Here is a 16,436-nt window from a genome sequence, read left to right on the forward strand (position 1 = left end):
ACACTATTTTCATATTTTAGAACTTATGATAGTTTATTTATTCATTAAAATTTGTCGTTGAACTGGCGTTCCGTAACTGTTATTACTCTTAGATCGGTACTCTGTGTCTTTTGTATTGCATTTGTTTGTTTATTTGCTTTCTGCTAAGTACCAATTAGATTGGTAAAGACCTCTTTAACTTATTTTTACAACTTGTTCTAATGTTTAATGGTTTTTTCCTGTCTTAAGTAAGGTTCGGATTGATCGAGCACTAACGTTTAACTCAACCAAATGCATGTGTCTGTCCCAAACCAGGGACTGGTAATCAATTTTTTTTTTCGTTGGTTGTTGTCTGCCATTATATTGTTGTGAGTGTAAATCAGGTCGTCGGTTTTCGCTTCTGAAATGTTGCACATTTTGTCAACTCGGTGGTCTTTTATAGCTTACTATACAATATGATTTTTGTTCATTGATGAGAACGTCCGGTAACCTGTTATTGTTATCATCTTTGATTTTTACTTATACATTTGTTCTTGTCTCATTGGCAATCAAACCAGATCTCCCCCTTTTTAATATAAACCAAAACCAGTGAACCTTACAGTATCAGTTAACGTAAAATCATTTTGAGCAGAAAATATGAAAATATAAATAAGAAGATGTGGTATGAATGTCAATGAGACAACTCTCCATCCAAGTCAGAATGTATAAAAAGTAAACAGTTATAGGTCAAAGTACGGCCTTCAACACGAAGCCTTGGCTCACATCAAACAGCAAGCTATAAAGGGCCCCAAAATGACTCAAAACAATTCAAACAGGAAAACAAACGGACTAATCTTTACAAAAAACGAGAAACAATGTTTGCTTGTTATTTGGTATCTAAAAAGTGACTGAAGTCTGACATGGAAAAAGGTAAAATAGTTTATGCTGATAGTATATATATTTTATGAAATTTCAATACAATAATACAAAGATTATCTGCGCTTATTTCAAAGTAACAGCCTAAATGCTGTTCACATTCCGTTAGTTGATTGAGTTGATTTATGTTAAAAAAGTTTTCATACTTCATACATTTTCCATCCAAATGCACAAGAGATATACAGTAAAACCTCTTTAAGTTTAATGACAAAATGATACCTTTTTAAAAAGTATTTATTTGTAAAATTTTAGACATGAGACCAGCTACAACAACGACAATACCCACAACCACAACAACGACAAAAACGACACCAACAACAATGACGAATACAACGACTCCTACAACAGTTACTGTCAATCAACAAGGTTTGTTCTTACAAACGAATGTTATTTTCATTGACATAAAAACCTCAATAAATTAAATCGAGTAATATAAGATAATACAGAATTAAACAAATAGCATCCAAAAACAAGCAACATTGCTTGATTAGATTCAACATGTAACTATCTGTCGCTTCTAGAACCTTTTTGTTTTTTATTTTGTTACATTTTTAGAAATTATCAGACAACATGGTAACTAATTTTATATAAGTAGATAATTTTTTTTTAAATTGTATTTTTCGAAAGTCATAAAAAAACTTTATTCGATTATATTACAGGTGAACTGTCATGGATGATAGTAGCAATTGTGTTAGGAGCTATAGTATTATTGATGCTTTTGAGTGTTTGTTTCTTCAGAATGTAAGTAGATTGATGTTCGAACAAATCCTGAGTTTTTTCATATAGCTTGTCAAAATTCAAAATTTATCTAGTTAAGCTTGAATATAACAAAGTCGAAATAATATGTATTTTGTGTTTTTGTTAGATGTTTTTCTGCTTTGTATCGATCAGATGACTTAAGCATCTTTCAACTGATATTTATAGTTTGTTCTTATGTTTTGCTGTCAACAACTGTCCCAGGTTAGGAGGAGGTTTGAGCGATCACAAATATGTTTAACCCCGCTACATTCTTAATGTGCCTGTCCCAAGTCAGGAGCCTGTAGTTCAGTGTTTGTAGATGATTCATATCCGTCATATTTGTTTTTCGTACATTGTTTTGTTATAAATCAGTTTTCTCAATTGAACTGTTTCATATTTTTATGTTGGGGCATTTTATAGCCGACTATACGGTATGGGTTTTTGTCATTGTTGAAGGCCGAACGGTTGCCTATACTTACTAACATCCACTTCATTTGAACTTTGGTGGATATTTGTCTCATTGGCAATCATACCACATCTCCTTATTTTTATCTGTATGCAATTGAAGTATATAATTTCAAACGGAAAATAGCATTATGTTCTTACTTGTGGAACTTGCAAGCTGCAATATGTTGGCGAAACAGAAAACAAATTTAACCAAAATTGGGACTTCAAGGTAGTAAACAGATAAAGAAGTTTTACATGCCCCAGCTACGTACTCATGAACAAGATGGACTGAACGAGAAAGATGAAAAGCGAATCATTATATACCAAAGGAAAAAATCTTCATGCAATTTATCAACATGAGAGGTAATAATCAACGGTCATTTTATACCAAAGGAAGAAACTGCCTAATCACATGAATTATTTTGAAAACATCCCCTATCAAATGATAGAGGAAAACCAAAATTGGGACACACAAGGTAGAAAACAGATAGGGAGACTTTAGATGTACCAGCTACGTACTGTTGAACCCGAGATGAAAAACCGTTTAACTATAAACCACAGGAATAAATCTTCATACGATTTAAATAACAAAATTAGATTTCCTTAAACGAAATATACAATAAGTTGTAATAATACCTGTTTAAGCAAAATGTACGATAAGCTGCTAACACTTCTTAACACTATCAGATTTCACCTGGATGGCTACATGCGCCACTCGCTGGATACGGTGCAGGCGGTGGTTCCATAATATCACAGAAGCATGGGTTCGAATCCCACTGAGGGAAGAAAAAATTTGCGTTAGATCTAACATTGTAGGGCTAAATTTGAGACGAATTATATGTTTATTATGGTGTTAGCCCTGTTTACCACGTGTTATTTGATGGAGAATGTCTGTCATAAAGTTATCACATGTTTAGACGTGTATAATTAAATTAAAAATTTGATGTGGCGGGATGGTGAGTAACATTATCGTCCTTCACGACAAACAAAATAGCTGATCTGAAAGGTACACCATTTACTTCCCACTATACATCATGTACTGTGTAACAACCCTAGATAAAGCCGACGAGGAAAGGCATTACTCGACCTATATATATATATATATATATATATATATATGAAAAAAATAAGGCTGAAAATGCACTTAATATTTGTATTCAATATGAATAATCACATTTTGCCTATTAAGACATCAAATTGTTTTAAAATGTTCTTCATAATTTCCTATCGGTTTCATTGTTTTACAGATATTCATGGATATGGTTTCTTGCGACGTCGTCAGGGGTAACGTCTTTTATCGACATAATTATTAAATCCTGAACGTCATAATATAGTACAACGTAGGTACTAAAAACGAAAGTGAAAGTAACAATATAGAAACGCCATCCGGATTTTCATTTATCGATTTAATTTTGGATGGTATTTCTTAATGAAATAATTTTCTTTATTAATTCTCATTGGTTCCGTTGCTTTATCTGAACACTGATAAAATGAAAAAAAAAATAGAAATTTGGATGAATTGTTATTTTAAAATAAAGTTCTACAATTGTCAAGGACTTCATATGTAATGGTCTAATCTATATAAAAAACGAGAAACGAGAAATACTTATGCATCACATCAACATACGACAACTACTGAACAACAGATTACTGACTTAGGACAGGTGCAAGCAATTGCAGCGGGTTTAAACGTTTTAATGGTATCAAACCTTCGCCCTTATCTGAAACAATAGTGTAACATCACAACATAGATAGATACACTATAAAATATCAATTGAAATGGCTTAACTCAACCAAAAGACATATTAACACCAGTGAACATACACTGAACAAATAAATTTGATCTATGTTACAATGTAAATACAAAATAAATAAACTAAGGGAAGAATAATTAAAGTAACATGTTATACCGCTGTGAAATGTTAAACAATTTAAGAAAAACAATATGCTTGAACAAAAATATCAGCCATTTGCAATTACTTTAAACACAGGTAAATGAAAATATTTTTGTTATTAGGTATACGTGTACAGTTCAAATGGAGAAAAGAAATATTTTTACAAAATAAATAATGTTGATAGTACGAAGAAGTGAAAATTTATAGTATACCAAACACTTATCAAAGCTGGTATATGGACCAAATATAACCCCGAATAAGTAAACATTAAATAACAAAAAAGCATTACAATTAGTATCAACAGGTCAAATAAACAAGAAAGTGCGATTTGAGAGTACTCGCAGTACTGACAGCTAGTTAAAAGCCAAAAACAATTAATAATAAAAAATCATGCATCAGAGACTAAAATAATCTAAAACACATCCCAGGGATTTAGTATTTTAACGTCATGAACAGTCAAAGAAGACATGACTTGTGCAATGCCAAAAATAAATGTATCGACCGGCAGTAAAATAGTTAGGAGTTAACCTCTTTATAGATCAAAATGAACGTGGATGTGTCTTTATACATCCCGTTTGAAAAGAATACAAATTTAGTTATGTTTGAGTTTGCTGATGACAAAACCTTTATTAGTGCCAATGTAAACTGTATTCAAAGATCTAATTACAACATTGGTAAGATAACCTTTACTAAATAGTTTATTTAAAGGTTCGATAAGTTTACACGGATCACATAGTGATTTCCGCGCTTTAAGTACAATATTACCTTAAAATTTAGGATGTGAAATACCTTTTTTAATCAGTTTTCTACAGGTTCAGCCAAATTTACTAATCAAATCTTTGTATCTATGAAATATTTAGTAAACGTTTTACGTAATTTCTGGTTACGAAATCCCTGACTTAATAATTTACCAGTGATGCATTGATTACGTTCGTTAAAATCTATGACATCACTACACACACGCATAAAGAACGAGTTGGGATAAATAAACACCGAATGATGGAGCCAAAGGAACATCGCCGTCTAAAAAAGGAAAATTACCAATAGGGAATGAAAAGTCGTCTCTTTTGTCGTAAATTTTAGTATGGAGTTTTCTTTTAGAGATTGAAATGTCCAAATCTAGAAAAGGACAACTGTTGATGTTTCCTTTATCTTTCGCCTTTTTTAAAGAAACTAATTAAGTCATACGCAGCAAATAGTTTAACTTATACCACATACATTTAGTATACATTTCAGGATTTGTAGGTGTAACAATTGTTCAGTAAAACTTGCTTGTTATTTACAAAACATAATTCATCTTTAGCTAAACTTTCACGTAAAAATCATTATAATGATTTGAATTATTTTAATATTAATCATTTTGATAGGCACTAATAATTCATATCAGCTCAAAATAATGAAACGAACGATAAGTATCATGTTTTCTCAACTTATATATTTACATCATAGCTTGTTTTAACTCCTTTTTACTTTGAAAATATTGTACTAATATATCAAACTTAATAATTTTTACCTTTTCAGGAGAAAAAAGAAAAGTGACATAGATAAGAGCGTGTTCTCGTCAAATTCCAGAATCAGTAAACATGAACGAAGCTTAAATGATCCGGTCCAAACCGGAAATCAAAACGTATGTGCAGAACCAAATGAAATTGCCACATGTCAAGCTAAACTACCAAACGTTTCCGTAATTGACAAAGAATGCGGCCATTATTACGAAATATTGGAACAAAAGATGGATGACAAGTTAAATGTCTATCTACAAAAATATGATAATGATGAATATGAAAATTGTAATAAAACGTCAAAAAAACAATATGAAGAGTGTGGAAACGTTGATGGTTCAGATAACTCGCCTTATTAATATATTGATATGCATGGGGCAGCAAAAATTGGAGAGTCCTTCGACAGAACATGACTATTTCTACGCTAAGAACTAAAATCAGGAGTATACTATGAACTAAACAATGCAAAAAGACAACCATTTGGTTTGGATGATATCCTTGTCAACTGTGATGGCGATTAAGATTTGGCAAAACCTCCAAGTGCATACAATAATAATCTCTAAAGCATAATCTAATTCTTCACTCTGAAATTCACTTTTAGAAAAGTGAACAATGTTAACACGAAAATTCAAAAGTTAAAGATTTGAAATTGTCAGTTGTAAGGTGTTATATAATTTTACAACGATTTTCTAAAAAGTGGTATACTCGGTAAAAAATACTGATGCTTGCTTGAAAAATAATACTTATAATATAAGCTATAACCAATGATTTTAGCATCTTTCTGATAAGTTTAAGCATATAAATTATGCACAATTATTTAAATAATCAATTTGTTTTGTCATGATGATATAGTGCTAATTTGTGTAAAGTATATTGTTTAAATATATTGATGCATTAATCTGATTTTTTGGGTTAACTTTCATACTTTTTTTAATTTTCACTTCAGATTCATGATCGTCAATAGATTATTTAATTATTTTTTTCTATAATGGACATTTATTGCCATTGTTTTATAATTGTTTTCTATTTTTGAGTTGCTTATATCTGCTGGCAGAGTTTCACTTGGCATTGCCTTAATGATAAATGATCATTCATTGCAGCGACTCAAAATAAATATAAACTAAAAAAAACCGTCTGGCCACCCAAGAATATTAAATGGTCATGCTGTCAAAACGGGATGTATTGTATATTGACAGCCTTATATTTCCATGTTCCATGTTTGTTTATTCTACATTGGCTAGAGGTATAGGGGGAGGGTTGAGAGCTCACAAAACATGTTTAACCCCGCCGCATGTTTGCGCCTGTCCAAAGTCAGGAGCCTCTGACCTTTGTTAGTCTTGTATGTTTTTTTAATTTTAGTTCATTTATATGTTTTGGAGTTTAGTATGACGTCATATTTTCATTGAACTATTACACATTTTTGTTTAGAAGCCTGCCTCCGGATGCGGGCTTTTCGCTGTGTTGAAGACCCATTGGTGGCCTTGGGCTGTTTTCTGCTCTTTGGTCGGGTTGTTGTCTCTTTGACACATTCCCCATTTCCATTCTCAATTTTATCCTTTCTTAATAAATATATAAAACCTTTTAATAACACTCATGTTGCAAATGTAATGGTCTTCCTGACATAAAGATTTTGGGAACAATTGGAATGCAGTTGACTTGGGAACAATTGGAATGCAGATGACTTAGAAACAATTGGAATGCAGATGACTTGGGAACAATTGGAATGCAGATGACTTGGGAACAATTGGAATGCAGATGACTTGGGAACAATTGGAATGCAGATGACCAAATATTTGCTGCAAAGAGAAATATGTGTATTTTTGTTTTTTTTTAAGGTAAATGTCGGATTTTATAGGAATTGTTTGAATGTTTCAAAAAGACCCTCTACAGTCTTTCTATTTTTCCAAGGATTAAGCATTTTTTTTCAAGTAATGCCTTTAAATATTTGGTATGAGTGAGCTTACCTTTTTTGCTACTTTTATAATGAAAGCTATTACTTAAGCTCTTATTAAAATGCATAATATTTAGACTTGATTTGTGTTTTTCTATCATATCAATGTATTTTTACATATATTTAGTAGTGTTCAAGAGCTCCTTATATAATGCTTAAAAAAATAAATAGAAAAAACAGCCTGATTTATTAGGAAGTTAGAGATTAGTTTTTAATGCCTTAGTATGTAATTTAATGAAAATTGTTAAATATAGCAGCATTAAACCAATTTCATTTAATGTAAAACTTCTAATTCTGGTTATCTAACGTTATTGTTTTAAAATGTTTTAATGTATACACGTTTTGATTGAACAAATCATTAAATGATAGGTCTGAATTGATAATACGTTTCTTTTAATTACCAAACAACGAAAAGCCATGACAATTGATCATCCTCGGATAATAAGAACTACACAGAATTAATGAAATCAAAATGTTTCTTTCCAGCATTAAAGGCTGGAATAATTTATATTTTGGCTTCATTAATAATTATATGATAATTTTGAATCATGATGGATTATTTCACCAGTTTGTCATTTGCAACAGTTTTCAGTTATTGAACAACATTAAGCTACATTCTTAGTTCCCGAATTTTAAAACTGGTATCTTTGATGAATTTGTTTTTGGCAATTCAAATGCATAATTCTGTAAATTGTAGTAATAACTTCAGATCAATCATAAAATGTTTCAAACGCGTGATACTTTCATAACAAAAATTTCGATTTCAATTATATATTAATGATGTGTTTTTATTCACTGTATTAAAGCGTAAATGTGTTATAAACAACTGTTCAAAGAAAACACAACTAAATGATTCAGTACTTGTTAAAACATATGAAACTTTTGATTTTGGTTATTTTGGATTTCTAATTTTCGATTCCAAAGAAAAGGAATAAATTTTAGGTCAAGTGTCTTGTACTTAATATAATACAAACAGTAAAATGTCAATACATTTTTTGAAGTAATATATTTAAAGTAGATGGCAAATAAAATGCAATAATTTACTAACCAAGATAGAACAGCACTTTTTTTTGCATAAGTTACTTCGGTACTGACATGATTTATAACAAACTTTTAAAATTGCCCGTTTATAAATTTTGAAATTATACAGAAGCTAAGGTTTCAACTCCATCAAGCAAAGTTGGCCTTAGATGGATTTGGCTATTTTTTAGGTCCTTGTTTTATTATAGCTCTTTAACGTTTTCGGTCCTTAAACATAATTGGCTTTCAAATATTTGGCTTTGAGCGTTCCTGATGAAGGTAAATCATGAAAAGCGCTTCGGACGCATGAAATTTATAACGTGTTGTTTTCATTTTTTTACGTCGTTTCAGAGAAGAAACTTGATTTGTATTTTGTTCGTGTAGCTTTACAATAAAACAAATTACTGTTATTTGCAACAGTACAAATTGAATGAAAAGACAAGTGTTGCAAAGTCAATTAACAAATTACAGAAACATTCTCATTCTACATATAATCCCTACACTTGGCTCTATTTGCAGAAAATTAAAGAGATGACAGATACAATTTTGAATGTTACATTTAAGAAGACTCATCTCATTTTACTCAACTGCTGGTCAAATTTTGAGTAAAATGTCAAAATTGACTTAAAATAGAGATTTTTGTGACAATAGTCATAACAATATATTTTCGTAAAATAATTTGCTTTTTAGGAAAAACAACTTGTGCCAACGTCAAGAGTTCAGACTCTCATATCAAACTACACATTTAGATTTTTTTTTAGTCCTTGATCTGAGGCTCAATAATCGATTGTAAAAATATAAAGCCTTTCAAATACATTTTGCATATGCTTTGTAGTCAAAGGATAAATACAATATACCAGCACTGTCTCCAAAAAAAATTTCAAATTGGAATTAACTTCCAAATTATTGGACTGTAATGATAGAAATTTTGCATAAAACCTTTATATGTAAGAATTCCATTTTTTTGTATATTTTGAAAACGTATAATATGCTTATGTCCAATAATAAAAGTTGTGACCATTTCATTTATTTCTGTTTTCATTTATTCCTGGGATTTGTGTTTGAAGTATAATCGACGTTTCAGGGAGCAACCCCCCAAATCCAACCCCTACCAAACCCCCCTCCCGTGTTCTAACAATATTCTTACACGGTGGCTGATAATTTGAATTTGATTTTTGATGCCAGATCTTCGGTAGTCTTTTTAATTCATTAACACATTTACTAGATTTTGGTTGATCATTAAAAACAAACAGGTTGTTTTGTCGAATAAAATGCGAGTAATTAATGTGTACAAAAGTGAAAAACAAATTTTCAAGCGGCTAAACTGCGCAAAATTATAAACAAGACTCGGTAAAGATGAAAATTTATATCCATCAGGAAATATCCTTTTAATTCTAGTTGATTAATTCAATTTGTATATGTCGTAGATAAAATCAAAATACTGATCAAGAATCTGTGTTTACTGAAGAGAATTAAAACGTTTGGCTCAGGAAAAAGGATGTTTCCTGTCTTATTTTCTCTAATTGTTACGTAATTAGATGATTTTGACGGAGGCATTCATTTTAACAGTCCAGTCCATTGAAAGTACACTTATAGTTGGTAGAAACATTTAGTTAGAGAATTGATTCTAAATTTGCATAGAGTTTTCGTTTTGTTTGGTAACTTTGTCTCAGTTTTTCGACTCATTTTTAATATTATTTGAAAGTCTTGATGGCTTAACAAAATTTTTGTCTTTACTTAATCCTTGATGATAAACGAAATGCAGATACAACAGGAATATACTGTAAAATAAATAAATAATCTGTTAACACTGAAATATTAAAGACAGTTTTAAAGGAAGAAGAAACATATCGTTAATTGGGCAAAACATTTAATAAATTGTACCACAGATATGGGGATGTATTGAAGAAGGAAGAACTATGTTCAAGGAAATTTTGGAAACATTCAATTTTCCCGAAACCTGAAAGTTGTGTACAGAAATAAATAATAAGAAGGAAAATTGAAGACAATAACGTAAGAAACTGTAACTCTCCGAGCTGGAAACATAATTTTTCTTACATACAAATTGAATCTTTTCCTATCACTTTTGTTAGAATGATATTGGAATATTTCGTATTATCAATTTTTTCCTTGGGTGTCTCCTCAATTTGAAAGTCATAAATATTTTACTTGTCTACTTATCCTGGTCAATATACCCATATTGAATAATAACATGGAATATATGTGTCTTTCATTTTAAATTTGAAAATTTATGAACAGTAGAATATAGATTTGCCCAAAATTTCATGAATAGAATTTACCTAGTCTAGACAGTTGTTGAAGATTCTTAGCAGGGTGTCGTTACTTATTGAGTTACTAATCTAAGAATTCAAATATAGAAAACATTCAAAGAGTTACCGATCAACGCATTGATTTACGAATTAGCATACCGCATGATTTAACTTCCAGTTTTGTTCAGTCACAAATTTTTCGATAATCAAATTTTTGCATTAATAATTATTTTTATTACATTGGCGTTTTAATGAAATTACATTTTGAAATGCAAGGAACAATATATTTTTCTGCGCATTCGCAACATCATCGACAACGTCTTGACAGAACCAAGTGTTTCATGTCGTCTGCTTCAGGATTGGAATTATCGGATTTATTCAACACGTGAAGTTATCACTTTTTATTTTACTGGGAAATCATGCTACTTTCATTGGAAGAAATTTCCGTTTATCATTGCACAATTTTTAATTGGTGTACCAGAAATTTGTTTTAAAAAGTTTCTAATCAAAGGGGCATTAGCCGTCAAATTCATGTTCATCGATTTGACTCAAATTCTCATATTTGATTTACAACATATATATACTAATACTTCCAAAATGATTAAAAGTCTAAAACAAACAATTTACGGTCATATAACCCGATATAAACATAAAGATATAAATAGATAGCGAACACGTGCAATTAGTTTTTTCTAGGTTTGTTTGATTTCATATTGTAGGTTAAAAAAATATGTTAATCATCGTTGAAGGTCAAATGAATATGGATTCAATGAAGCCGAATTATTCACTTGCAAATGAATAATTCATCAGCGATGTATCTTAAAATTGAGAATGGAAACGGGGGATGTGTCAAAGAGACAGCAACTCGACCAAAGAGCAGAAAACAGCTCTAAGCCACCAATGGGTCTTCAACACAGCGAGAAAATCCCGCAACCGGAGACGAGCCTTAGCGGGCCTCTAAACAAAAATGTATTCTGATTCAGAGAAAATGGACGTCACACTAAACTCCGAAACATATAAAGGCAACAGTAGTATACCGCTGTTCGAAATTAATAAATCGATTGAGAAAAAAACAAATCCGGGTTACAAACTAAAACTGAGGGAAACACATCAAATATAAGAGGAGAACTACGACACAACAGAAACACAACATTAAAATTTAATACACACAGAAACGAACTATAATATAACAATGGCCATTTTCCTGACTTGGTACAGGACAGTTTAAGAAAAAAATGGTGGGTTGAACCTGGTTTTGTGGCTAGCCAAACCTCGCGCTTTTATGGCAATGTAAAATATAACATTAAAATGACAACATTACATGACAGGACTACAATACAAATAAATGGGAGTGACGCTCAGATCAAAAAAGTACGAAAGCCAAAACAAGTACAAAGTTGAAGAGCATTGAGGACCAAAAGTCCAAAAAGTTGTGCGAAATACGGCTAAGGTTATATGTCTGGGATAAAAAAATCCTTAAAATTTAGAATAATTCATACTTTTGCAAGCAGTAAATTTATAAAAATGACTATATAATAGATATACATGATAACACCGAAGTGGTGACTAACTTCAGAATAAAAACGGATACATAAAACAACATAAACCAGCACATAAAAATTCATAGCCGAGTTAGCCAAAGAGATCAACGCTAAAAAAAGGGTGAGGTCACATTTGAATTTCTGAAATTTCCCCAAAATAGTATACAATTAGGATAGAATTCAAGATTTGGTTTATAATACTCATATATCATTTATCAATAATAATGAAAATTACAATACTAATTAATATAAAATGTGGTAGTTATAAGATAATTAATAGTATTATCTAGCTATGTCGGTGTTTCTTTTAAATCAAACTGTAAACCAAATATATCGTATAAATTTACCAAAATAAATAAATAAATGAACCAAAATTAAAAAAAAACTATACAAGACTAACAAAGGGCAGAAGTTCCTGACTTAGGACAGGCGCAAAAATGCGGCGGGGTTAAACATGTTTTGTGAGATCTCAACCCTCCCCAATACCTCTAGCCAATGTAGAATAAACAAACACACAGCAATACGCACAATTAGCCTATTTTGACAAAATTGAACGAAGCTGGCTGCTAAATGCGAATTATTATTTTAGTATTTCACTTTCAATAATGATTGAACAAAAAAAGTCGTATTTTAATTTTGTTTTATATCTCGTAGCTAATGCCCTTTTAATACTGACTTAAGACCATGAAACGAATCAACGAATAATTTAGAACTTTGACTTTTCATCTCTCCCTCCCTCTCTAACTGTCTTTGTGTAAGTATGTACTTTAGTTCCTTTCTGGCATTTTGTTCCACTGATTTTTTTCATACGGCAACATTTTCCTTCATGTTTATCACACTATCTTCACATTGTACTTTGGATAGCTGAACATTATTTGTCTAGTCAGAAAAATCTGCTTCGTATCAATTTAGTTTAAAATTTCATATACGTGTTTCTTGTTAACAAATATGTTCAAGGTCTTTTATATCAAGCCTGGTGAAACATTTTATAATATATGGAAGTAAATTTTTCACTAAACGCACATTTCACAATTATTACCTTTTAAATCATAGGTAGTCAAAGTCATGTGAAACGAGATTCTTTTAATTAAAATATCAAGGAAATTATTGAACCAATGCATGCATATACACTTAACAAAGTATTCATTCAACAAATATTACGAATCCATAACATGTAAACGACAAAAAATATGGTGTTTAGTGACACTTGATCGTAAACTAATTAACTTTCGGATTTTGTTGTCGAAGTTCAACGTTCGGGACTTTAATTAACAATCAACAAAGCATCATGGAGCACGTGAAAAATAAGTAAAATGACAGAACGATGTTTATTTTTCTAATATATTTTCCTTTCGTTTCCATTTGTTGATTAAACATCTTAAACGTTGTCATAGCATTTGTTTAATGACTAGTTGTTTTATTTTGTGTATTTTTTTTAGAATCAGTTATCCTCGTTTGTTTACCTTTTCTTTCATCACGTGGTTTCCCTTGCACTTGCGCTGTGTGGTTTCCGAAGTTCTAATGAGAGGTCTAGTGGTTAATATCACTGCATACGGAAAAGTTGGCGAATTAGAGTACGGAAAGACAATAATTCAATAGCAGTACATTTCTGAGAATTTTAATAAGATAAAGGATTTTCTTTTAAAAGTCCATGTACACGTGTTTTATTGTAAAACAGCCATTCAAGTATAAAAACATATTTTAAAAAAATTCAGATGACTTTAAAAACCATAGTTCCGTTGCTATACACAAGCCAATGCCTCTGTCTTGATTTGATTCAATCTAAGCTTATCGGGAAAACTTTAATTTATGAATTCTAATAAATGGTTGATAGTCGAAGGGTTAAAAACTCCTAAAACTATTTACATCATCACACGATGACCGTCTCTTTTTTATTCGCCGCAAGTAGCATAAGTTAAGTGTTAGAAACTTTGCCTATAAATGCAACTCAATATTGTATTGACCTTTTTGTTTAGCTTAGAAAGTTATTATTGTAATGTTTTGAGTGTTTTTGTGTTTTATACTTTTTTCGAAGAGAATATCGTGAAAGTGATTGAGTAAAAGTATTCGTGAGAAAGAGACCATTAGAATTTTAAAATAAATATATGTAATTAATATTTCAGATCTTACTATCACTTTCAGACATAAACCAAATAAAACATAGAATAAATGAGACATAATGGAGTTGTGGGGTAGGGGTATTCTTCCTTTTGCGAGTTTACAGTTCTATTTTACACTGGTTTAATGATCGACGTAGAGCAATTGTTGACACTTTGGCCCATTGATCATCTACCCATTATAACAAAAGATGTAAAATTGTGTTAAACCTTTATAGTAAGTCAGTGTTGTGTAATATAAGTAGTATTACAACAAAATACATGAAAGCAATCTTGCTTTATATGTAACTACACCATATTGTTAAACTTTAGATATACTTATTGACATGAGTAAGGTAAGATATTTGATAAACCTTAAATCAAGATCTTGCCACCTGAATCATTTATTTTAAGCATGTTGCAATAAGAAATGTATATGTTCTGAACTTCCTTATATGTGGGGTTGTTCGGAAATAGAATGAGGATAAGGTCACAATAATATATTTTATTATTACAACGCGTGTCAAGGAAATTTTAAATATTTGAAAGAGACAATTCTCGACACAAACGTATACATTGCTATGAGGCTGGTGACAATAAAATAAATCAGTATTTCAATCCGTTTTGTTGTCAATATGTCTCTGTGTATATCCTTAAGCAAAGGGTACTAACCTATTACTTTCCTATTAAATGTTAGAGATGTGAATCCAAAAAGTCGCATTAAATGTTTTATACTGATTTTAAAGTGTCACCGTCAGCCTTCATGCATTTCAAATCAACATTAAATGACAACGACAGTTAAATACACTATGAAATTGTTGTGTTAACCTCATATCCATTTAAACATTCAGAACTAAAATGTATTTTACCTTTTATGAGTTTCCCAAGAAAAGTTTCAATAAAAGTCCGCAATAGAATTTAATTGTTTTCTATATAAAAGAAGGAGATTGGGAATGAGGGCCAATAAGACAACTATCCATCAGAGATAAAATAACGTAGATGTAGTTAATTATAGGTCTCTGTACGGCCTTCAACAATCTCTTTAATTTCACTTTTAGATATATTGCCGATGTCCTGTCACTTAATAACCCCTATTCATTGAGAGTGTTCATCTTATATATATATCGGTGAGCTTGACATTAATGATACCATCAAAACAATTCGTAAGGGTTCCGCGGAACCCCGTGTCTCGCCTACTTTTGCTATTAGTCGCAGGCTCAACAAAAATGGGGAAAAAATATTAAAAATTTTTCTCTAGATACTATCTTTTGAATGTAAGAAGCTTCTGTTCAAGTTTGGTAAGAATCCAGGATGGTTTTTGAATCTAATAAATGTTTTAAAAACTTTAACTACAGACTGTATGTAATGTTAACTGGAAGAAAAACTAAATCCATTTATAAGTAATATACGGAAAAACAGGAAATGTTTTTTACAAAATTTCCTTCTAGATACTAGCTTTTGATCATAAACAAGCTTCTGTCCAAGTTTGGTACTAATCCAGGATAGTTTAAGAAAGTTATTAAAATTTTGAAAACTTTAACCACAGAGTGAATGTAATGTTAACTGGCAGAAAAAACTAAGTCCATTTATAAGTAAAATACGAATAAACAGGATTTTTTTTAACAAAATTTACGTTTGAATACTATCTTATGATCATAAACAATCTTCTGTCCAAGTATGGTACAAATCCAGGATGGTTTAAGAAAGTTATTAAAATTTTGAAAACTTTAACCACAGAGTGAATGTAATGTTAACTAGCAGAAAAACTAAGTCCATTTATAAGTAAAATACAGATAAACAGGATTTTTTTAACAAAATTTACTTTTGAATACTTTCTTATGATCATAAACAAGCTTCTGTCCAAGTATAGTACAAATCCAGGATAGTTTAAGGAAGTTATTAAAATTTGAAAAACTTTAACCACAGAGTTAATATTTGTGGACGACGACGACGACGACGCCGACGGAATGTAGGATCGCTATGTCTCGCTTTTGCGACAAAAGTCGCAGGCTCGACAACTAGGTAGTATGCTTTATATAGAGTTTTTACCTGACCTTTGACACAGATCGTCGCCTGCAAACT

At 30.9% G+C, this 16,436-nt stretch overlaps 1 protein-coding gene across 1 annotated transcript in view; it reads left to right on the plus strand.

The window, feature by feature from the left end:
* Positions 1–9,469, plus strand: part of LOC127720863 (uncharacterized) — a 59,000-nt gene extending 49,531 nt beyond the window's left edge. Inside the window, exons 11-13 of the mRNA XM_052227610.1 lie at positions 1,147–1,260; positions 1,554–1,635; positions 5,496–9,469. Coding sequence (XP_052083570.1) covers positions 1,147–1,260; positions 1,554–1,635; positions 5,496–5,835 — 536 coding nt within the window. The 3' untranslated portion in view covers positions 5,836–9,469. The remainder of the gene's footprint in view (positions 1–1,146; positions 1,261–1,553; positions 1,636–5,495) is intronic.
* The last annotated feature ends 6,967 nt before the right edge of the window (positions 9,470–16,436 follow it).

This window comes from Mytilus californianus, unplaced genomic scaffold (genome assembly GCF_021869535.1).
Source record: "Mytilus californianus isolate M0D057914Y unplaced genomic scaffold, xbMytCali1.0.p SCAF_11, whole genome shotgun sequence".
Lineage (NCBI taxonomy): Eukaryota > Metazoa > Mollusca > Bivalvia > Mytilida > Mytilidae > Mytilus > Mytilus californianus.